General features: G+C 40.1%; 2 protein-coding genes across 4 annotated transcripts in view; one reads left to right on the plus strand and one right to left on the minus strand.

The window, feature by feature from the left end:
* Positions 1–185: 185 nt before the first annotated feature.
* On the minus strand, positions 186–19,279 carry pex11a (peroxisomal biogenesis factor 11 alpha). 2 transcript variants are annotated; one of them, XR_011889052.1, is made up of 5 exons: positions 19,189–19,279; positions 18,661–18,834; positions 15,893–16,008; positions 7,830–9,496; positions 186–593 (listed from the first exon to the last, which is right to left on the minus strand). XR_011889052.1 is itself a non-coding variant. In XM_072278108.1 (4 exons), the coding sequence occupies exons 2-4, from the start codon at positions 18,714–18,716 to the stop codon at positions 8,919–8,921; spliced, it is 750 nt and encodes a 249-aa protein (XP_072134209.1). In that variant the 5' UTR covers positions 18,717–18,834; positions 19,189–19,279; the 3' UTR covers positions 7,229–8,918. The 2 variants fall into 2 exon arrangements, 1 of the variants encoding a protein (XP_072134209.1); XM_072278108.1 differs by lacking the exon at positions 186–593 and having other exon boundaries at positions 7,229–9,496.
* A 40-nt stretch (positions 19,280–19,319) lies between these two features.
* Positions 19,320–24,052, plus strand: part of wdr93 (WD repeat domain 93) — a 66,705-nt gene continuing 61,972 nt past the window's right edge. Inside the window, exons 1-2 of one of the 2 annotated variants that reach the window (XM_072277693.1) lie at positions 19,327–19,382; positions 23,514–23,608. The gene's annotated coding sequence lies outside the window, so the exon portion shown is untranslated. Of the gene's footprint in view, positions 19,383–23,513; positions 23,609–24,052 lie in introns of both variants that reach the window. The other variant, XM_072277694.1, reaches the window with a different exon arrangement.

A 24,052-nucleotide genomic window follows, 5' to 3' on the forward strand; every position in this document is an offset into this window, starting at 1 on the left:
CACAAAACACAGGACAGACCAAGACTGAAAAAACTGACAGAGCCACATAATTATAACATATAGTTACAAACAGTGTAACAATACCATAACTTGATGAAGTCCATGAGCACAGTAAAGTTCAAAGTTCTCAACTGTCCCACATCTCACGCAGACGGGAGAAGGAATAAAAACTCTCCCTGCCATACCTGACCACAATCCGACTCTGAGTCGTCTGAAAACTTCGAGCTCTGATCAGCTGTCCGACACCAAGTACCGAGCGCCATCTTTGTCCGAACGATTCGACCTCCTTCTCGGTCGCCTAAAGCAGCCAAGGCCGGGGATTTTGAGGCCTACCCTCTGAAAGATTCCTGACCACACAGTAACGACAGCAGTGAACGGGCATTTCAGAAATTTCTCCAGATGTTCCTCTGTGCTTTCACATCCATTCTCCATCAAATCAGAATTGTCCACGGCCCCTATTTAACAGATATGATATCATTTTCCACTGGAGGGCTGCGCACGTGCAGGTGCGCTGCCATCTTCTCCTCCCGGGAAGCATGTAGCTATTTAATAGGTTAGTTTTTGCACATGCCAATTCTCAATTCCATATATGTCTTTTGAAGAAAGAAAGATACATAGTATGAGACACATGAAACCCAAATTTTTACTGCAGCCACACAAACTATTTATTTAGAATGTTTGTTCTCTAAGACCAAGCAAATCACTTTTGTCAATAGATCCTGTTGATACTTGTTATACTCTACTACAAATATCAAAGTCCTCATGAACCAAACTAACATTTTTACTTGCTGATAATGTTTGTCATGATCAAGGACAAATGATTAAATACAAGAACTGTCTGCATATTGCTAGTATAATTAGAACTATTTACTGTAGATCGTGCATTGCATTACATAGAAATCAGATTTCTGAATGGACATTGAACCCTTGAATACTACCTCACTACTTTTTAAAATTTTGCATTTTTGCACTACTTATTTAATTTGACTATTATATATACTTACTGTAATTCACGTTTTTCTCTCTATTATTATGTATTGCTTTGTATTGCTTCTGCAAAGTTAACAAATTTTGCGACATATACCAGTGATATTAAACCTAATTCTGATTCTGTAACTTGACAGCACACAACAGTACTCAAAGTACTTTGAGGCAGCTTGGAAAAATATAGTCATCCTATTGAAAGACAATTTAGAGCTTGTGAGAAGATTGGTATAGATAGTTGTCAAAGTAAATGTTTAATTTATATAAAAAGACTATTAGTTTACTGGAATTAGCAAATCTATAATCAACAATTACTAATCAAATAACAGGAATTCTGCAGATGCTGGAAATTCAAGCAACACACATCAAAGTTGCTGGTAAAGGCAGCAGGCCAGGCAGCATCTCTAGGAAGAGGTGCAGTCGACGTTTCAGGCCGAGACCCTTCGTCAGGACTAACTGAAAGAAGAGCTAATAAGAGATTTGAAAGTGGGAGGGGGTGGGGGAGATTCAAAATGATAGGAGAAGACAGGAGGGGGAGGGATGGAGTCAAGAGCTGGACAGGTGATTGGCAAAGGGGATATGAGAGGATCATGGGACAGGAGGCCCAGGGAGGAGGAAAAGGGGGAGAGGGGAAAAACCCAGAGGATGGGCAAGGGGTATAGTCAGAGGGACAGAGGGAGAAAAAGGAGAGAGAGAGAGGGAGAAAAAGGAGAGAGAGAAAGAAAAAGGAGAGAGAGAGAGAGAAAGAATGTGTGTATATAAATAAATAACGAATGGGGTATGAGGGGGAGGTGGGGCATTAGCGGAAGTTAGAGAAGTCAATATTCATGCCTTCAGGCTGGAGGCTACCCAGACGGAATATACGGTGTTGTTCCTCCAACCTGAGTGTGGCTTCATCTTTACAGTAGAGGAGGCCGTGGATAGACTTATCAGAATGGGAATGGGATGTGGAATTAAAATGTGTGGCCACTGGGAGATCCTGCTTTCTCTGGCGGACAGAGCATAAGTGTTCAGCGTAACGATCTCCCAGTCTGTGTCGGGTCTCGCCAATATATAGAAGGCCACATCGGGGGCACCGGACGGATTATATCACCCCAGTCGACTCACAGGTGAAGTATCACCTCACCTGGAAGGACTGTTTGGGGCCCTGAATGGTGGTAAGGGAGGAAGTGTAAGGGCATGTGCAGCACTTGTTCCGCTTACAAGGATAAGTGCCAGGAGGGAGATCAGTGGGGAGGGATGGGGGGGGGACGAATGGACAAGGGAGTCGTGTAGGGAGCGATCCCTGCGGAAAGCCGGGGGGGGGGAGGGAAAGATGTGCTTAGTGGTGGGATCCTGTTGGAGGTGGCAGAAGTTACGGAGAATAATATGTTGGACCCGGAGGCTGGTGGGGTGGTAGGTGGGGACCAGGGGAACCCTATTCCTGGTGGGTTGGCGGGAGGATGGAGTGAGAGCAGATGTGCATGAAATGGGGGAGATGCGTTTGAGAGCAGAGTTGATGGTGGAAGAAGGGAAGCCCCTTTCTTTAAAAAAGGAGGACATCTCCCTTGTCCTGGAATGAAAAGCCTCATCCTGAGAGCAGATGCGGCGGAGACGGAGGAATTGCGAGAAGGGGATGGCGTTTTTGCAAGAGACAGGGTGAGAAGAGGAATAGTCCAGATAGCTGTGAGAGTCAGTAGGCTTATAGTAGACATCAGTAGATAAGCTGTCTCCGGAGATAGAGACAGAAAGATCTAGAAAGGGGAGGGAGGTGTCGGAAATGGACCAGATAAACTTCAGGGCAGGGTGAAAGTTGGAGGCAAAGTTAATCAAGTCAACGAGCTCAGCATCCTCTGGGTCCCCCCCCCCCCTTTTCCTTCTCCCCGGGCCTCCTGTCCCATGATCCTCTCATATCCCTTTTGCCAATCAACTGTCCAGCTCTTGGCTCCATCCCTCCCCCTCCTGTCTTCTTCTATTATTTTAGATCTCCCCCTCCCCCTCCCACTTTCAAATCTCTTACTAACTCTTCCTTCAGTTAGTACTGACGAAGGGTCTCGGCCTGAAACGTCGACTGTACCTCTTCCTAGAGATGCTGCCTGGCCTGCTGCGTTCACCAGCAACTTTTATGTGTGTTGCTTCAATTTCCAGCATCTGCAGAATTACTCATGTTTAAGGGTTAATGGTGCATGTTCTGCTTCACAGTAAAGCCTCACATAGAACAAAACCATGCATCATTGCATAGACTAATATGAACCACTAATTAGAAGTCTTATAGCTTTGGAGCAATCTGATTTACATGAGATTAACAAAATGAGACTGTAAATTACCATTCAATATTCACATGATCTGTTTTACAGTGGGACATTTTACTTCTTTTCAAAGCACACATGTATATTGCAGGACTTTGTACTACTTTTAGTGCCTACTGTTGTGCAAAACTTGCATATACTGAAATCATGCTCCTGACAACAAGCAAAAGGTATACTTAGTTTTATTCATACTTTCAACTGCAAATTCAAAGCATAATCACTTCCATTTTGCATAATATAGCATTTATTAAGGCACCGGATGATTAGTTTCAGACATGAGGGAACAAGGGATCAAGGGATCACTGAATTCCCAATCTTAAAATTGTTACTGCTTAGAAGGAACAGCCCTGTTAACACCTTCAGAATAATTGGTTAGCAGAGCCACATTTAACCATGTCTCTCTAAAAAACGTCCCAGAATTTTGGGATTTGTTAAGGACTTAAATCCTGTTCCTAAGATCCATCTCCCTCCTTATTCTTTTATTCTCCTTCAATGAGATGGTGCTACCTCCATACTCCAGACAGGTCTAACCTATCTATGTCTACTTGACATTTCTATATGGGAGGTCCTCCTAAAGTTAATTGCTTTGGGTAATAATAGGAATATTTACAAAATTAGTTATAATTTAAGTAAGCAAAGATCATGAAATTGATCATAAGACCTTCTAGTCAACATAGCTCAGTCCTGCTGTACTCATTGAAAATCTTCTTCCAATTCCACCAATTTTTATGCCATCCACAAAATTTGTTAATCATCAACTTGCTACATTTTCATCCAAGACATTCAGATATACCATAAATAAACAGGTTTGGCAGGGGGATGGGAACCAGAGCACCATGTCTAAAAGTGGAAGGATGCAGAGGAAGGTAAATGTCAGGACCAGTAAAAACAAGCATGAGCAAAGAAATAGATATGGTACGACCAATAGTTTGAAGTGTGTATATTTTAATACTGGGAGTATTGTGGGTAAACTCAGTACATGGAACTGTGATGTTGTGGTCATTATAGAGACTTGGTTGAGAGAGGGACAGGAATGGGAGCTTAATATTCAGTGTTTTGGAAAAGACAGCGAGGGAGGTAAAAGAGGTGGGGGAGTTGCACTACTAATCAGGGACAGTATCAGAGCAGCACTCAGAGGAGATATAATGGAGAGTTCATCCAATGATCCTATATGGGTAGAAATCAAAAATAAGAAGAGTGCAATCACTCTGAAGGGATTGTACTACAGACACTCCAGAAGCCACTGTGACATTGAGGAACAGATATGCAGACCCATTAAGGAAAGGTGCTAACACAAAATGGCTATGTCATGGGGAACTTCACACTTCTCTAACATAAACTGGGATCTTCTTAGTGCAAGTGGATTAGATGGGGCAGAATTTGTTAAGTGCATCCAGAAGAGTTTGTTAAATCAATATGCAGGTAGTCCAAGACGAGGGACTGTACTGCATTTGGTGCTGGGTAGTGAGCGACCAGGTGACCGAACTTTGAGTGGGTGAGCAGTTAGGGAACAGTAACCACAATTCCTTAAATATTAAGATAGCTCTAGATAAGGGTAAGTATAGATATTCCAGGAGAAAACTGGAGCAGGGCAAATTACGAGACTATTAGGCAGGAACTAGTGAGAGTTAATTGGGAATAGCTATTTTTGGGCAGGTCTCCATCTGACATGTGAATGTGTTAAGGAATAAGGGACAGGACAGGTATATTCCATTCAGAGGGAAGAATGGCAAGATAAAGAGAACCTTGGATGTCGAGGGAGGTGATGAATTTAGTGAAGAAGTATGCAAAGCTTAGGAAGCTAGAATCAAACAGTACCCTTGAGGATTATAAAGAAGCCAGATAAGAACACATGGAGGGAACCGGGAGGGCCAAAAAAGCCCATGAAAAATCCTTGGCAAGTAGCACTGGAGAATCCCAAGGCATCAGGATTAAGAGGGTAAATAAGGAGAGGTGGAAACATTCAAGGATAAAGATGGGAATATTTGCATGGATGCAAAGGATGTAGGTGAAATCCTTTTTGACTACTTTACATCAGTATTTAGTAAGGAGGAGGATGTGGAGGGATAGGTAGATCAGTGCTGAAGAGTATTAATACGCTAATGCATTTTGAAGTAAAGGAGTCTCTTAAGTAGCATTAAGGTGCATAAGTCCCCTGAGCCTGATTGGATGTACTCCAAGTTAATGAGCAGGACAAGTGAAGAGACTGCTGGGGCCTTTTCCAACCTCTTTGTGTCCTCCCTAGCCATAGGTGAGCTACCAGAAGATTTGTGAGTAGCTGATGTTGTTCCATTGTTCAAGAAGGGAACCAAGAATAATGAAGGTAGAGCTGTTGTTAACATGAATTTTAGTAAGGTGTTTGACAATGTCCCTTATGGGAGACTCATCCAAATTAGGATGCATGGGATCCAAGGTGAATAGGCTGTTTGGATTCAGAACTGGCTTGCTCATAGAGGGCAGTGGTTGAAGGGACTTACTCTAGGTGGTCTGCGATTAGTGGTGTTCCACAGGAATCTGTACTAGGACCTCTGCTTGTTTGTGATGTAAGTAAATGACCTGAATGAAAATGTAAATGGGAAGATTAGTAAGTTTGCAGATATAGAGATTGGTGCTGTTGTGGATACTATAGAAGACAGGCAAAGAATACAGCAGATTATAAATCAGTTGTAGATATGGGTGGAGAAAAGGCAGATGGAGTTTAATCTGGTCGAATGTTAAGTGTTGCACCTTGGCAAGTCAAATGTAAAGAAACAGTCCACTGTTAAGGCAAAAGCGTTAAGTGTTGACGAACAGAAGGATCTTGGGATCCTAGTTCATAGCTTCCTGCAAGTGGTTATACACTGATAGCGTGGTTAAGAAGATGTATGGTATGCTTGCCTTTATCAATCAAGGCATTAAGTTCAAAAATTAGTGAGTTATGTTGCAGCTTTAATATAACCCTAGTTAGGCCACCACTGGAGTATGGCAGAGTTTTGGTTGCCCCATTATAGGAAGGATGTTGAGGCTTTGGAGACAGTGCGGAAGAGGTTTACCAGATGCTGACTCGATTAGAGGGCATGTGCTAAAAGTTTGGACAAACTTGGGTTTTTTTCTCTGACAGGCGCTGAAGGGAGATCTGGTATTTGTAAGACTATGGGAGTAGACAGACAGCATCTTATCCCCACCCCACAGTTTGCAATGCCTCATACCAGAGGGAACACATTTAAATTTGAGAGGGGGTAATTTTAAAGGAGCTGTGAGTGACAAGCTTTATTTTTTTCCCTTCTTCTTCAGACAGAGTGGAGGGTGCCATGCATGCACTTCTTGGGATAGTGGTAGAGGCAGATACATTATGGACTTTTAAGTGAGATTTAGATAGGCACATGAATGTGAGGAAATTTGAGGAACATGGGCAGAAGAGATTAGTTAGCCATTTGCTTACTAATTTAATTGGATCAGCACATCACTGTGGGGCAAAGGGCCTGTTCCTGCAGTGTACTGCTCTATAAGAGGTCCCAGCACTGATTCCTGTGGAATACTACTGGTCACTGTCTTGCAGTCAGAATAACACCCCTCTACCTCTAGCTTGTTTTCTATGGGCAAGCCACTTTTGAATCCAAAATACCAAATTGCTATTGGTCTCATGCATGTTAACCTTCTGGATCACCCTACCACAAGGGACCTTGTTGAACGCCTTTTTAAATTATAAATATCCACTGCTCTCCTATCATCTTTGTCACCTCCTCAAAAAGAAAATACAAGTTTGTAAGACTTGACCTGCCCTTAAAGGTCATGGAGATTGCTAATTAGCCCATACCATTTCAAACATGAAAAACATATCCAAGAATCCTCTCCAATAGTAGAGTAACTGATGGACCATTCATGTATTGGGTCTCTTTGTGATAATTTTAAGGTTAAAAATACCTGTAATTGCATTGAGATTGAATGTATATATAATAGAAATTAAACCTTGCACAAAGTTTGTAACATTACTTTATTAGAACTCACAAACAGAAGTTAAATTATTCAGTTCAAGTATAGCAGCACTGGTTTGCAAGGAACTAAAGAACATTTGTTCTTTCCTAATTTAGGATACAGAAATTACCACTCTTTGTTAGATAAAACTTTATATCCTATCTTGCTAGACTAGAATGTATATTGCATAGTTAGTCTTAATGTTATAACATGCAGCATTCTTGAGCTGCACCATGTCCAGGAACAGTTCCGAGTTAAAAAATGTTAACATTCTTTTGAAGCCTCATCAGACAGCTCATGAATATTCTAACTTCAAATGTATTTTGTCTCATAAGAGAGCCCTGTATTCTTGGATGTTCAAAAAGGTTTTTACAAAATCATGAGAAGAGCTCAAAGTTACATAACTCATTATCCAACAACTTGTTATTGTTCTAAAGTTGCTTCATTTGTAGGTAATAGGCACTTTCTCAATTACATTTTACTGAGACCTTTAAAATATTGGATCCTGTTTTCTAACAGAAAAATGTAATGGTAATTGTTCCATAATAATTTCCACAAGGAATATACAAAGAGACAATGAGGTTTTATAAAGTTCAAGCTCACCATATTTGTGGCCTTATTCAGTCACCAAAGTTGCCATGTCCTTAAAGTTACTTGACTATGAAGGGCATCACTGAAGGGACTTTCCCCAATGTCCATAGAAAAAAAACGTAAATAGTTACACTATACTTTCAACTCCAATTAATATAAAATTCAATCCTGAAAAAAAAAAGTGCCTTTTAGGTAAAAGTGGGAATACTTAGATAACCAAGATCACGAAACTGAATATAGGACCTCTTGGTCTATATGGCTCAATACCTGGGCAGATAGTATAGGGCACCAGAAACATCAGAAGTTAAAAATATTCTTTGCAAAGGTAAAAATTCAGACAGATTTCAGTCTGGAATAGTGGCTGTCTGACAAAAATATTGTTTTCTCAAGTGGCTTGAAATAAATTACACAAAGTGCTCTTCCCTTCTATTACTAACAGCGCTAGAAATGAAATTAAGTTACTATGCTTTCAATTTCAGAGATTTATCTCCAAAACATTGTAATTTATTGCAATGCTACTGTTGATAACAATTATGCATTATCATTTCAGAATTCTAGAGGGCCTGGTATTTGTTCCCACTTTCCCCCCTCCTTCAAGTAATAATTTCCAGACTAATATCTTGTTATAAGATGTTAATTAAATTTTTCTTTCTCTTCCCATTTATTCTGTTGGGATAAGAATGAGAAATAATATCGATAAAACAGAATAACAAGATCAAGCAGTCAGTAATTTGCCTGCACAGATCAAAGAAACAGATTGCTGTATTTTCCAGGCTTTAGTACCCAAATGGCATTTTGCTAATTTGAGCTTGGTTCCACATGAACACAACAGATCTGTTGGTCCGGGGAAGCAGGAAGGGAGATTTTGATAAAAAAAAAAGTTCCAAGTTCATGGGAACAATCCTCAATGGAAGTCATTGTATTAACCAATCTAACTCAAAGATTCAAAAAAAAATGAAAACAGTTGAATTGTGCAAAATATTAAAATTCACCAATATATTATATGAATCTGAAGATACAGACTGAAAATGCTATTCCATTTCAGAAATTCTCTGATTTTTAATCAGAGAAATAATAAAAATCTCATTACTGGAAGTTTATTCATGGTCTCAACTTCAGTACTGGATGCGTCAAAGTCAGAATTGAGAGAATAGAGGAAAGAAGGCCACAGAAACCCACTACAGCAGCATTGGTTTTGCAGATGCCAAGTTTGTCTAGTGGGAGGGTGAGGTCACAAAGATTTTTAACAACGTCAAGCAATACAGGAGGATTATTCCTAAGGCATTGAAAAAGCAGCATAAAAAAAACTTTAGTCTTGATCCTTGCTATCCAGATACACTCCATTTGCACATGATTGTTTTCCAGGGTGGTCACAGATTTACTCTGTCGTCTTTTCTGGGCAAGTGCTTCTTCTTTCATGAGCTGGACAACTTCATAGATATCTCTCCCCAGGCTAACAATCAGTGAGAAGAAATAGTAATGGTTGCATCGCTTGCTCCACTTCTCTTTGTCGATATTACTCAGTCCCACTGCTCCTGCCCAGAGAACATTATCACAAATATAGTACACAGCCCGACTGAGAGGAATGACTGTGAGGCAAAACCTAAGCACTGGATCTGAAATATGAATGTTCCTTCTGGCTGTCTGCACCGAATCCAATGTGTTACCCAAACGGAATACTGAAATAAAATAAAACAGAATTTAACATGAGCCTTTACTCATTATCAGTGGTTAAAATACTTAATAATGATTCTGGGTGAGGCAGAAGTGATTTAAATTTTGACATTCTCTTTGAGTTTTCAGAATGCAAGATTTCTTCCATTTGCAATATTACACACAGTAACTGGTGATCAGGAACAAAAACAGATACACCCATGTAAACACAAGAGATTCTGCAGAAGCAGGAAATCTTGAACAACACACACAAATGCTGGAGGAATTCAGCAAGTCAGGCAATATCTATGGGGGGGAATAAACAGTCAATGTTTTGGGACAAGACAGGTTAGACATCTCCCATGTGTTAGCATTCTTTAATGCCTGGCCAAAAAAAAACTAATCTTGAGCAATTTGAACTGCTGTTTAAAAGACTTACACTGATAACAAAGTGTATGGGAAGAGTTATGAGTATTACTTTATATCAAAAACCATTTTTCCATTGTTTCTTGTTCTAGCAATTTCCATCATGTGAATCTGACAAGGATTTTATAATTAATTGAACCAAATGCAGAAATTCGCTCCAAATGATAAACTCATAGATTCCTTCTTACTCACACATGTATAGCTTGGATCAATGGGTAACCCCCTTACGTCACAACACAGCTGTTCAAACCTCAATGAACTGGGATAATTTTGAAACCTAGTAATGAAGGGCTAAATTATCTCTGTTGACTTTGGATACTATTCAATCTGACCCTGATTGTGTCATAAGAACATTAGAAAGTTTATGATGAGAAGAGCCATTCAGTCTAACAAAGCCTGCCAGATTGCTATTCACATAGTGTGTTGAAATAACTATCAATTTTAGATTTGAAAGCCTAAGGTAGTTTGTTCCACACAACTTGCTATGTAAAGAAATGCTTCCTGATGTTAGTCTGAAACCTTGCTTTAATCAGTCTCCACCTATGGCCCCATGTCCTCGTTGATGAAGTAATTTTGAAGTGGCAGATGGCATCCACCTTACTCATACCCTTCATGATTTTTAACACTTCTATCATGTCCCCTCTCATTTTGTGTCTATTTAGGCTAAGAAGATTTATTTCTTTCAATCTTTCTTCATAGCTCATACCTTGCACAGTCTAGTCACCTTTCTCTGAACTCTTGCATCTCAGATTTTTAGATTTTCTCCCCATTTAGAAAATAGTCTGCACATTTATTTCTACCACCAAAATGCAAGACCATGCATTTTCCAACATTGCATTTCATTTGCCACTTTCTTGCTCATTCTCCTGGTCTGTCCAAGTTCTTCTGCAGCTTTCTTGTTTCTTCAACATTGGTGTCCCTCCACCAATCTTTGAATCATCTGCAAACTTGGCATCAAAGCCATCTATTCCATCATCGGAATCACTTATGTAAGTATAAAAAGAAGCAGCCCCAATAGCAAGCCCTGTGGAACCATAGTCACTAGTAGCCAGCAAGACAAGGATCCTTTTATTCCCATTCACTGCCTCCTACTAAATCAGTCAATGCTCTCACCATGTTAATAACTTTCCTGTAACACCATGGGCTCTTCGCGTGGTAAGCAGCCTCATGTGTGGCACCCTGTCAAGAGCCTTCTGAAAGTCCAAATATACAACATCCACTGCATTCACTTTATCTATCTTACTTGTAATCTTCTCAAAGAATTCCAACAGTTTCATCAGGCAAGATTTTCCCTCAAGGAAACCATGCTGACTTTGTCCTATCATGTCCTGTGTCACCAAGTACTTCATAACCTCATCCTAACTATTGACTCCCAGCCACTGAGGTCAGGCTAACTGGTCTACAATTTCCTTCCTGCTGCCTTCCTCCTTTCTTAAAGAGTAGAGTGACATTTGCAATTTTCTAGTCCTCTGGCATCATGTGGTGTCCAATGATTTTTGAAAGATCATTGCTATTGCCTTCACAATCTCTACCACCATCTCTTTCAGAACCCTAGACTGCAGTTCATCTGATCTGACTGACTTGTGTACCCTTAGGTCTTTCAGCTTTTTGAGCACCTTCTCCCTTGTAATAGTAACTGCACTCACTTCTCTTCCCTCACACCTTTTAACATATGGTACACTGCTAGTGACTTCCACAGTGAAGACTGATACAAAATACTCATTTAGTTCATCTGTCATCTCCTCCCATTATTATTTCTCCGGCCTCATTTTCTAGCAGAACTATATCCATCCTCATCTCTTATTTATTTATCTAACATACATGACACTTGTGACACTGATATTGTTTGCTAGTTTGCTTTCATATTTCATCTTTTCCCTTCTAATGAGTCTTTTAGTTGCTCTCTATAGGTTTTTAAAAGCTTCCTAATCCTCTATCTTCCCACTAATTTTTTGCTTTGTTTTATGCCTTCTTTTCCTTTCATATTAGCATTGACTTGTCAGCCATGGTTGTACTAGTTTGCCATTTGAGTATTTCTTAGTTTTTGCAATACATCTATCCTATACCTTCCTTATTTTTCCAGAAACTCACACCGTTGCTGCTCTGCTGTCATCCTTGCCAACATCTCCTTCCAATTTACTTTGGTCAACTCCCCTCTTATACCACTGTAATTTCCTTTACTCCAAAGAAATACTGCTACATCAGACATTACTTTCTCCCTATCAAATTTAAAGTTGAACTCAATCATATTGTGACCAGTGGCTCTTAAGGGCTCTTTTACGCTAAGCTCCTGAATCGCCTCTAGTTCATTACATAACACCCGATCTAGTATAGCTGATTCCCTCATAGGCTCAATAACAAACTGCTCTTAAAAAAATTTTGTAGGCATTCAACAAACTCGCTCTTGAAATCCATTGCCAACCTGATTTTTCCAATCAACCTCCACATCCCAGCTACGGTTGGGAGGCCTGTGTGTAACTACCATCAGGGTCCTTTCACCCTTGCAGTTTCTTAACTCAACCCACAAGGATTGAATATCTTCCGATCCTATGTCACATCTTTCCACTGATTTGATGCCATTCTTTACCAGCAGAGCCACGCCACCCCCTATGCCTACCTTCTTATTCCCCCGATACAATGTGTAACCTTAGAGATTCAGCTCCAAACTACAATCATCCTTCAGCCATGATTCAGTAATGGCCACAACATCATACTTGACAATCTGTAATAAGTTCACCCACCTTATTTCTTACACACCATGCATTCTGGATTGTTACCTGTGCCATGCACCAGTGAGGGCAGAAGCAGTGATTTGGCAGATAAATGCATGGCTGAGAAGCCGGTGCAGGGGGCAGGACTTCAGGTTCTTGGATCATTGGGATTTTTTTCTGGGGGAGGTATGACCTATATAAAATTGATGGGTTGCACCTGACCCCAAGGGGGGGGGGGTGGGAACCAATATTCTCACGGGCAAGTTTGTTAGAGCTATTGGGGAAGGCTTAAACCAATTTGGCAGTGAAGTGGGAACTGGAGTGAAAGGACTCAGGATAGGACAGATGGTTTAAAAAAAAAAACAAAGATCGCATGCAGTCTGACTGTCAGGAAGGGCAGATGGATGATAGGACAAAATTCAGTCAGGACTCCAACATCCGGCATGAAGAACACACAATGGCCACTTACTACACTAGGTAGAACAAGAGAACAAAAAAAAGAGAATCTTAACAGAAACTTACCCAGAGCCAATGCCTCTTTCGTCCTAAAGCCTGACAATCCTGTTTCTTTCTACTCCTAATGAAGGGTCTCATCATGAAAATGACTGTTTATTCCTCTCCATACTGATGCCTGACTTGCTGAGTTCCTCCAGCATTTTGTGTGTTGTTCTGGATTTCTAGCATCTGCAGAATTTCTTGTTTAACTTTTAACACAGAGGGGAAATTAGACACTGATTGTTATAACACCCGGTGACATTGTTCTGTTATTATTAGGTATGTTCATAGCAAAACCATTACACTGTTGAAAGATTTTTGTTGGGAACATTGTTTCTTCAATGTAGAACCATGGTTAGTCATTTCTTTCCTGAAATTGGCTACCATTCATTGACATATCAGGAATCTCACTTCTGATACAATTCAAAGGATGTCAAGTGCTTGGAAAATCCACAGATATAACAAGTTATCAAATTTATTCAAAAGAGACTGCCAATGCTTAACTTGAAATCCCACTGCATTTCAGCCTTGATGATACCCAATGTGGGAAATCCTTGGAGAGAAGAGGTTCTCAGAAACAAAACTTGTAACAACAAATTAATCCACTCACTTTTAATTAAATGCTTTGAAATAACAAAGAATTGCAGAGGAACATAATAACCTGCTTTTTACAACCATTGCTCCTAGTAAATGTTAGAAACATAGAAAACCTACAGCACAATACAGGCCCTTCAGTCCACAATGCTGTGGCGAACATGTACTTACTTTGGAAATTACCTAGGGTTACCCACAGCCCTCTACTTTCCCAAGCACCATGTATCTATCCAGAGGTCTCTTAAAAGACCCTATCATATCCGCCTCCACCACCGCCCATTCCACACACTCACCACTCTCTACATAAAAAATTTACCTCTGGCAACTCCTCTGCATCTACTTCCAAGCACCATAAAACTGTGCCCTCTTGTGTTAGCCATTTCACCCTGGGGAAAAAAGCCTCTGACTTTCCACATGATCAATGCCTCGCATCATCTTATACACTTCTATCCCACCACGACAACCCTGTTATTATTACACCTTTCCAGAATCTGTCTCCCTATCTTCTCCTCGATGTCCCTGTTACTATTGGGTGGACTATAAAAATACTTAGTTGAGTTATCGATCCCTTCCTGCTTCTAACTTCCACCCACAGAGACTCAGTAGATAATACCTCCATGACTTCCTCCTTTTCTGCAGCCATGATACTTACCTCTGATCAGCAGTGCCACGCCCCCACTTCTTTTGCCTCCCTCCCTGTCCTTTCTGAAACATCAAAAGCCTGGTACTCGAAGTAACCATTCCTGCCCCTGAGCCATCCAAGTCTCTGTAATGGCCACAACCTCATAGTTCCAAGTACTGATGCACGCTCTCTCATCTACTTTGTTCATTGTGTTTCTTGCACTAAAATAGACACATCTCAAACCATCAGTCTGAGCGCATCCCTTCTCTATCACCTGCCTATCTTCCCTCTCACACTGTCTACAAGCTTTCTCTGTTTGTGAGCCAACGCCTCCTCCTCCGTCTCTTCAGTTTGGTTCCCACTCCCCAGCAATTCCAGTTTAAACTCTCCCCAATAGTCTTAGCAGATATCCCTGCCAGGATACTGGCCCCCCTAGTATTCAAGTGCAACCTGTCCTATTTGTACAGGTCACACCTGCCCCAAAAGAGATCCCAATGATCCAGAAATCTGAATCCCTGTCCCCTGCTCCAATCCCTCAGCCACGCATTTATCCTCCACCTCACTCTATTCTTATACCACTGTCATTTGGCACAGGCAGTAATCCCAAGGTAACTACCTTTGAGGTCCTGCTTCTCAACTTTCTTCCTAACTCCCTGTAACTTGGTTTCAGGACCTCCTCCCTTTTCCTAATCATGTCGTTGGACCAATGTGTACCATGACCTCTGGCTGTTCACCTTCCCACTTCAGGATATTATGAACGCGATCAGAAACATCCCGGACCTTGGCACCTGGGAGGTAAGGTACCATTCAAGTTTCTTCCCTGCGTTCACAGAATCGCCTGTCTGACTCCTGACTATAGAGACCCCTATTACTGCTGCCTTCCTTTCCTTACTCTTCTGAGGAACAGGGCCAGACTCTGTGCCAGAGGCACAGCCACTGTTGCTTCCCCCAGGTAGGCTGTCCTTCCCCCAACAATACTCAAACAGGAGTACTTATTGTTTAGGGGGACAGCCACACAGGTATTCCCTGGTATCCAACTCTTGCCCTTCCCTCTCCTGACTGTGACCCACTTATCTGTCTCCTGAGGACCCGGTGTGACTACCTGCCTATAGCTCCTCTCTAACACTCCTTCACTTTCCCTGACCAGACAAAGGTCATCGAGCTGCATCTCCAGTTCCCTAACCCAGTCCCTAAGGAGCTGCAGCTCGACACCTCTGGCACAGATGTGGCCCTCTGGAAGGCTGGGAGCCCGCCAGACATCCCACATCTGACACCCGGTACAGAACACTGGCCTCACAGACATACTTCCTGTTTCTATTCTTCACTGGTAACTTACCTGGCCTCAACCTGTTATCGCCGAAGCCCCATTGAACCAAAGCCCTCCTACTCTGATGCCCCCTCAAAAAAAAACTGTCTCCTTTTAAACTCTTCCCGCTGGTCAAACTCATTGATGTCCACGCGCTTGCGCAGTTGTGCCTCGATCAAACGGCTAACAATCATTGTTCTCTAATGATTACCAAAACAAATATGGGGTGTGGCATTCTTCCTCCTTCTGCAACAGGCTGGATACTTACATTTACGTCCTGTACTCAAGTTAGATTCCAGATGTTTAAGTTTGGCAGCCAGCTCCTTGTTACTGCCATCCTTGTGAATGAAGTAATTAAGTAATACACATGCATATTGAGTGGTTCTGAAAGAAAACAAAATGCAAGCACAGAGCTCATTTCCCACTACATGCAACAAAGAGCAAGTAATGCTTATGGCAAATGTGCGATCCTTAATAAATGGCTTGGATGAAAAAAAAAAGTCAGAGCATGCCTTTAAAACTGATAACCATCTGCCACTTTTTCTTGCAGCTTCCCACAGCAGAGTTTACAATAGTCAATCTAATTGAGAGTCAAAACCAGGTTTGAAAGATGAAATGAAAGAAATCATACTCAAAGAATGTTTAAAGGGTGCAGGCCCATGCAAACAGATTAATTAAGCGTCATTGGAAATCATTAGAACTAGCAATTTAAAGGCAGTTTTAAAATAGTGTGTAGATGGGCTTGGAGGAAAAACTGTGCCTTGTAGAATGACAGCCACCATTTACAGAAGAGGAAGCAAACATCTTTGTCATTAATGCATTGAGGGTGGAAATGGAAATATGTCGAAGCTGAGAAAAATCTGAGCCTGCAGGATAGGCAAGATTCATTTTTGGATAGCTTTAGTAGTAAAGTCCAGTGTAATAAGCACACAGACTAGTAAACTGGTTATCTACAACAGAATGATAATGTTTAAAAGCAATTGTACCGAAAAACATTACGATAAAGCAGACAACCAAGAAATTCATTTCTTCCTGTTCAGCACTAAAAACAAAGACAAATTAAGATGCTTTTCTATACCAAATACCAAGAGAATGTAAGAAATTAACTCAACTTCTTGAGGATATACATTTCAGGAAGATAGTTGACAGGGCAAAGAATCATACCACATCATTTGCATTTTTTACACATTGCTAGATAGTAATATCTGATTGAGCACTTAAAGAAAAATTCCTTCAGTTTCATTAATGCCATCAAATGTATGTCACTTAATCTGAATTTACACTGCTCGACTCACATCCATCAGGAATTTTAATGTCACACTCAATAACTTCAATTTGTTTATCACTTACTAAGCAAAACCATTATTGAACATTTCAAGAGGAGCATTACCAATGAAAACTTAAAACTGAGCCACTGGGACTCTGCTAAAACAAAAAAAGCTAAAAAAAAAAAAGCACAATTAAAGAAGCAAAGGAAGAAACAAAGCAGACAAGATATTCAAGACTTTATCTCTAGAGTTAAACACTTGATTCACAAGTCACAGAAATAGAGAGGTTTATACATATAGGAAGAACAAAACAGTGGAACTGACAAGTTTTAAAATGATTCATCTAAGACAAGAAGCATTTGATAGGGTGTTTGTTATGAAAGACAAGCTTGAAGTTCAAAGGTATAGTCCAACCAGAACACCCCACATGCCCAGATACTTCACTCTCCTTCAATAAAATTTAAATTCAAGTAATTGAGGTCCCTGACAGTCGAAAGGATTGAGTAACTTCAATACAAGCTTGTCAGTGCATTGGCTTTGCACTGCACACAATGCAAATCTACTTTCTCTAAGTTACTTAAACCCATTGAGGCTCCAAATATGGATTAACATGGACAGCTTGGCGTCAGTGCAAAGTTTGAATCATTTGCCACTCCTAACATGTTTACAGTAAAAAAAAACAGAAAATAAAAGTTTCATACCTGGAATATTTTAGCTTTACCCAACATCAAAGCACATCCTAAGGTTATATGTAGATACTGGTCTACCTCAGAACAATGCAATTTAAAAGGACATAAGGCTTGGTATCTAGTATGTGCTATACGTGTGCTTTGTGCTGTGTACTTTGTACTCTCTTTTGCAACTTGTTTCATTTGGCTGTATTCATGGTTTTTCATGTATGGTTGAATGACATTTAAACTTCAATAGAATTGAACTTAAGTACTGTGTAAAAGTCTTAGGCACCCTAGATATTTTATATGATTTCAGATGGTATGACCTGCACAGAACCATCTCAAAATCAAGGTTCTCTGGCATGGAGAGACCAATGCAAGTGAATCAGCCAAAGTCTGCAGAAGAACTGTGGCAAGTTCTGCAAGATGCTTGGAACAACTCACCAGCCGATTTTCTCACAAAACTACACGACAGTGTACCTAAACGAATTGATGCAATTTTAAAGGCAAATTGAGATCACACCCAATATTGATTCAATTTCATTTTTTTAAACTATTGTTTATAGTAAATTTACTATTCAGAAACTTTTCATTTCATTATTTTTGAAAGTATCTTCACTTTACAGATTTTTACATGCCCAAGACTTTTTCACAGTACTGTATATGCCACAGAAGTATATAGAAATCATTCAGAAGCATATACAAATTTTAATTGCAGATTATTTCCAACAATTAAGATAGTTCAAAGACTACAATTCTAGCAAACTTCACTAAGTATTTATATATAAACTAAATAGTGACATTCTACTTTTCCAAATACTGCAAAAGAACAGGCACTTTAAGTCAAAAAAAAAACAAACAAATGTGAGCTTAGGCACCAGGCACAACTTGCACAATGTCTGCATTAAGTTACAAAAACTGGGATTTTTGTGATTACAAACTGGATCACAATGCTTTAATTTGTCAAAAGAAAAAAAAACAAAGCTAGGAATGCAACTAAAAGGGGATGGAAGGTAGCGAACTAAAAGTGAAAATACAAACAGCTCAGTTCTATATCCTGGCAGTGCATAACTATAATGTGAAAATATATACAATACCTGAAAATTTTGTCTCTTCCTTGGCTAAGGGAAGTAAACCTCACATAGAAATCCATGGACGGTTACGGAAACCAGCACACAGATCACTAGAGCTTGGGTGTTTTAGGAAAACCGATGAACCCAAGAACTGACCCAAGAAAAACCCAAATTTCCCAGAGCAACCACAGCCTCGGTCTGTAAATCAGCAGGAAGAAGTGATAAAAGAAAAACACGGTTTTAAAAAAAACATAAAGTCAAATACAGTGTGCCTACCCCAGCGCCTAAAATAACTACTTCTGACCCGATAACACTGATCTCACTAACATCCGATCGACATAATGATTTAAATTAATTATGTACTTAACTATTTTCTAATCAATTCTTAGGAGAACTCTTCTCACTTCCACCTTAACCCCGATCCCCTCTTCATCAGGCCAAAGATTATTTCACACATTTTAGATATTAATCCAAATGAAACTCGCGGATTGCCTTCACCAGTAAAATGGGAAAAAGATTAAATTATAATATTCCCTAAAATGATGCAATTACCCGATTCAAAACACCGAGTTAACTAATTTTGCGGCCTTTCGTTTCCTCATCTCCTCCACAACCCTGGCGAGGAGTCGGCGGACGTTTTGACGGGACGGACAGCACTTCCGGTCTTGGTATCCTAGCAACGGGAGGCATCAACGAACTCTCCACAGGCCAGATGGGCAATTTGCTTAAGTCTGGAAGTTGTGCAGGTTGGTGCATTTATTTCATTTTAATCTATTTTTATTGTTTATTGCTTTTTGTAAACAATTCTCCCTTAAAAACAATTATCATCTGCTATGACGAAGCCTGTGGCCAGCTATCAACATAATAAGAAGCCATTCTTATTATAGTCTTCATAGACTTACGGAAACGTGTAAGAGTCTATGTATATTTTCTTTTATAGAACTTGCTTGTTATAATGTTGGTTCCATTAGGGAAAGACACTAGGGACTCCCTGTCTGGATTTAATTAGTAGGTTTGAACATTGCATGTTTTATTCTTTACATTGAATTGCATAAGTGCAGTAGAAAATTGGTAATTGGCATGTGCTGTTCACCTGTACCAAGGTATAGTGGACAGCTATTTCATTCGGAGAGGTCTATATAACAGGTGTAATTTAAAGTTAAGTTGAAGCATATTTGCAATAGGGTATAGAATGGGTGCAGAAATGAGACAACTAGAGGGCATAGGTTTTGTGTGCCCTAATGGGACTAGAAATAATTGTAGGACCTCCAGACTATATCGCTGTCGAGGCAGGAGATGCAAGCTGGGATTAGTGGTAGGTAGTTTGTGAGATGACATGTTTCTTCTGCTATTCGTGCTGACTTCTGATGCATTGCTCAAGGTTCTCAATATCATCCTGAATGTTTCTTCTCCATCTTGGACTGTAAAAGTTCAGAGAGCCCATTAAGATATTGCTTTTCTTTCAAAGAGGCTTTAGAGGCTCTGACCACCTGGTAATCTCTTTGTTGTTTTTAGACGTTTACTTCTGATGGTATATAGACTGTGATCAGAACCAAAGGGTCTACAACATACCAATCTCAGTAATGGTTAAACAAGGCTCATTATCCTGATCCTTTTTAATGTTTTTCTCATTGCAATGCCACACCTCATCACCAATAAACGTGAGAGTGAATCTAATCTTCAGAAGTTTCACCTGTCAAGAAGTTGCAACATGGAGATGATGCCTGTATGCAGTACAATGCAAAAGTTTTAGAGACACTAGGTTTTTTATATTAATTTTATTTTAGATGTTTCAGATGTCATTGCACAACACCCAATCCAGAATAGTTGATCATCTACTGGGATCAACCATGAGCTGCTGTAAACTGCCATCTCATAAGCACTCTAGAAATTCCACCTCCTGTAATCCAGCACCTAACTGGTTTTCACAGTCTACCTGCATATTGATGTCCCCCATGCCTATTGTAACGTTCCCCTTTTGGTATGCATTTTCTATCTCCCTTTGTAATTTGTAGCCCACATCCTTCCTACTATTTGGGGGTCTGTATGCAACACTCATCTTTTTACCCTTGCTGTTCCCTAGCTCTATCCAGAATGATTCTATACCTTCCAACCCTATGTCACCTCTTTCTAATGTTCTGATTTGATTTTTTTACTGACAGAGGAACGCCACTCCCTCTGCCTTCCTGCCTGTCCTTTCAATATATTTTGTATCCTTGAATATTATAGCAACCAGCTATAATCTTCTTTCAGCCTTGATTCAGTGATGCCTGTAACATCATACATGCCAATCTGTACCTGTGGTACAAGTTCATCTACCTTATTCTGTATACTGCATGCATTCAGATATAACATCTTAGTCGTAGTCATACTTTATTAATCCCGGGGGAAATTGGTTTTCATTACAGTTGCTCCATAAATAATAAATAGTAATAGAACCATAAATAGTTAAATAGTAATATGTAAATTATGCCAGTAAATTATGAAATAAGTCCAGGACCAGCCTATTGGCTCAGGATGTCTGACCCTCCAAGGGAGGAGTTGTAAGGTTTGATGTCCACAGGCAGGAATGACTTCCTATGACGCTCAGTGCTGCAGTCCTGTATTCACCCTTTTTGATTTTGTCCACTTTTTATGTTGTAATTCATCCTGTTGACTGCAATTTTGCCCTATCAACAGCCTCTCCTCACTACACATTCCCTCTGTTTGTAAACCAGCTAAGCCACCTTCAGCACTATTATCTGCCTTTCCTATGATACTTCTTACATTGAAATATACGCAGCTCTGGACACTAGTTGCAACGTGCTTGACCTTTTGATTCCGAACTTTGTCTGAGGTCTTACCAAAATCTGCCTCTGCAACCTCTTCACTAACTGGCACTCTGGTTCTCGCTCCCCTGTAGCTTTGGTTTAAACCCCACCGTGCAGAATTAATAAACCTTCCCACTAGGATATTAGTCCACTTCCAGTTCATGGGCAAACAGTCCCTTCTGCACAGGTCCAAGCTTTCCTGGAAGAGAGCCCAATGATCCAAAAATCTTACCTTTCATCCTACACCAAATCCTTAGCCAAGTACTAAATTGTATAATCTTCCTAGTTCTGGCCTCACTAGCATGTGGAATGGGTAACAATCCTGAGATCACAACCCAGGAGGTCCAGTCCTTTAACTTAGCATCTAACAGTCTGAATTCCATATGCAGAACCTTGTATCTCGTCCTACCCATTTCATTGGTACCAACATTGACCACGACTTCTGGCTGTTCACCTTCCCACTTAAGAATGCTGAGGACTTGATCTGAGATGTTGTGGACTCTGGTACCCGGGAGGCAACATACCATACGGGAATTTTGTTCTCACCCACAGAGCCTCCTGTCCGAATGGAATCCTCAATGCTGAGAGGTACAAACGTGCTCATCCATCACGCAATACAATCAATGAGGCTTCTGATCGATCCCAACCTCATTCTGCACCACGACAATGACACTAAACACTAAACACACAACCAAGGTCATAAAGAGCAGTGAAAATAAAAACTTTAGGAGTTCGGTGACAGATGGTATGGCCTCCACAAAGCTCTGCCCACAACATCATCGAGGTTGTCTGGGATTACCTGGAGATACAGAAGCAAGCAAGACAGCCACAGTCTGCAGAAGAACTGTGTGCTAGTTCTCAAGGTGCCTGGAACAACCTACTAGCCAATTTTCTTATAAAACTACACAACAGTATACCTAAGAAAATTGATGCCGTTTTAAAAGTAAAGGGTGGTCACACCAAAGGTTGATTTGATTTTGTTTTTTAGTGTTTACAGCTCCGTATAGTAATTTTTTTGATATCTGGTAACTTTTCATTTCATTTTCTTTGAAAGCATCTTCGCTTTACATGTGCCCAAGACGTTAGCACAGTGTTGGATGTACAGTACATGTATAAAAATAGTTTTTATTTGTTTTACATACCAATTCACATTGAATCTGCGAGCTACTAGTACAAACTGAGTATTGAAATCTCTAAGACGAGGGACCACAAACCAATCCTCATAGAGGGATAAGAAGTGAAGATAGTGAGCAATTTCAAGTTCCTGGGTGTCAATATCTCTGAGGACCTAACCTGGACACAACATATTGATGCAGCCATAAAGAACACAAGATTTTGGCTATATTGTAAAAGAAGTTTTATGAGATTTGGTTTGTCAATTAAAACACTTGAAAACTTCTACAAACGTACTGTGGAGAGCATTCTGACTGGCTGCATCTCTATCTGGTATGGGGGTGGGGGTGCTACTGCACAAGACTGAAGTACGTTGCAGAAATTTGTAAAATTAGTCAGCTCTGTCATGGGTGCCAGCCTCAATAGTATCTAAGGAGCTCCTTGAATAGTATCTTCAAGAAGCGGTGTGTTAGGAAGGCGGTGTCCATCATTGAGGAATTCCATCACCTAGGACATGCCCTCTTCTCATTGTTATTGTCAGGAGGGAGATACAGAAGTCTGAAGGCACCCACTCAGCAATTCAGGAACAGCTTCTTTCCCCCGCCATCTGATTTCTGAATGGACATTGAACCTGTGAACACCACCTCAATACTTTTTATTTTGCACTACTTATTTAATAGACATATATATACTTCATGTAATTGTTTTTCTCTATTTATTTATTTATCATGTATTTTGTTGTACTGCTGCTATAAGGTTAACTCATTTTATGACATATTCCAGTGATATTAAACCTGATTCTGATTCTGTTGCTTTGTTGGCATAGCACATGTCTATGCTGACCAATAGGAACTCAGCCATGAAGTGAGTTCTGGTGCATTTGTGCACATTACAGTTCCCTGTCAAATAAATGCGTTTATTAGAATTGAACTTTTATTTTGCTTTTGATGTAAGGTTAGAGGAACCAAATCCGTAAAAGCAGTTCTACTAATGACTTTGTGTAAGGATTGTGGAACTTGAAAAAGGTTGTTCACCACAGTCTTCTTGAGGTAGGTAGAATCTATTGGTTATAAAACAATTAAATGCAGAGTAAGGAAAGCTTCACTTAATATAATCAAGCTGCACACTTCAATTCAGCCTTAGAAACACACTCCAAGTTTAATAAATTTGCAGTTCTCACTCATCATTTTGTGGCTATACTATACAGTTAAAAACCAAATGAGCAAGAAATTTCACTCAGTACTTTTTGTAATTAACAGATGAAATTTTCATCCTATCTGTACATGTTGATTTAATCAAGACTCTGAAGCAGAAAGCATAATGACACAAGCCTGTTTTTTGCAAATTGTTTCACTCTAAAAGGTAGAGAAGATTGAAGCAAGTAAGAAATTATGAAGTTATTTGGTTAAATGAGAGTTTAAGACATTGGAAATAAGTTCTATATTTAACAGTATGTGTGTTAAAATCACAAACACGAGAAAATCCGCAGATGC

This window comes from Mobula birostris, chromosome 14, assembly GCF_030028105.1.
Source record: "Mobula birostris isolate sMobBir1 chromosome 14, sMobBir1.hap1, whole genome shotgun sequence".
NCBI lineage: Eukaryota > Metazoa > Chordata > Chondrichthyes > Myliobatiformes > Myliobatidae > Mobula > Mobula birostris.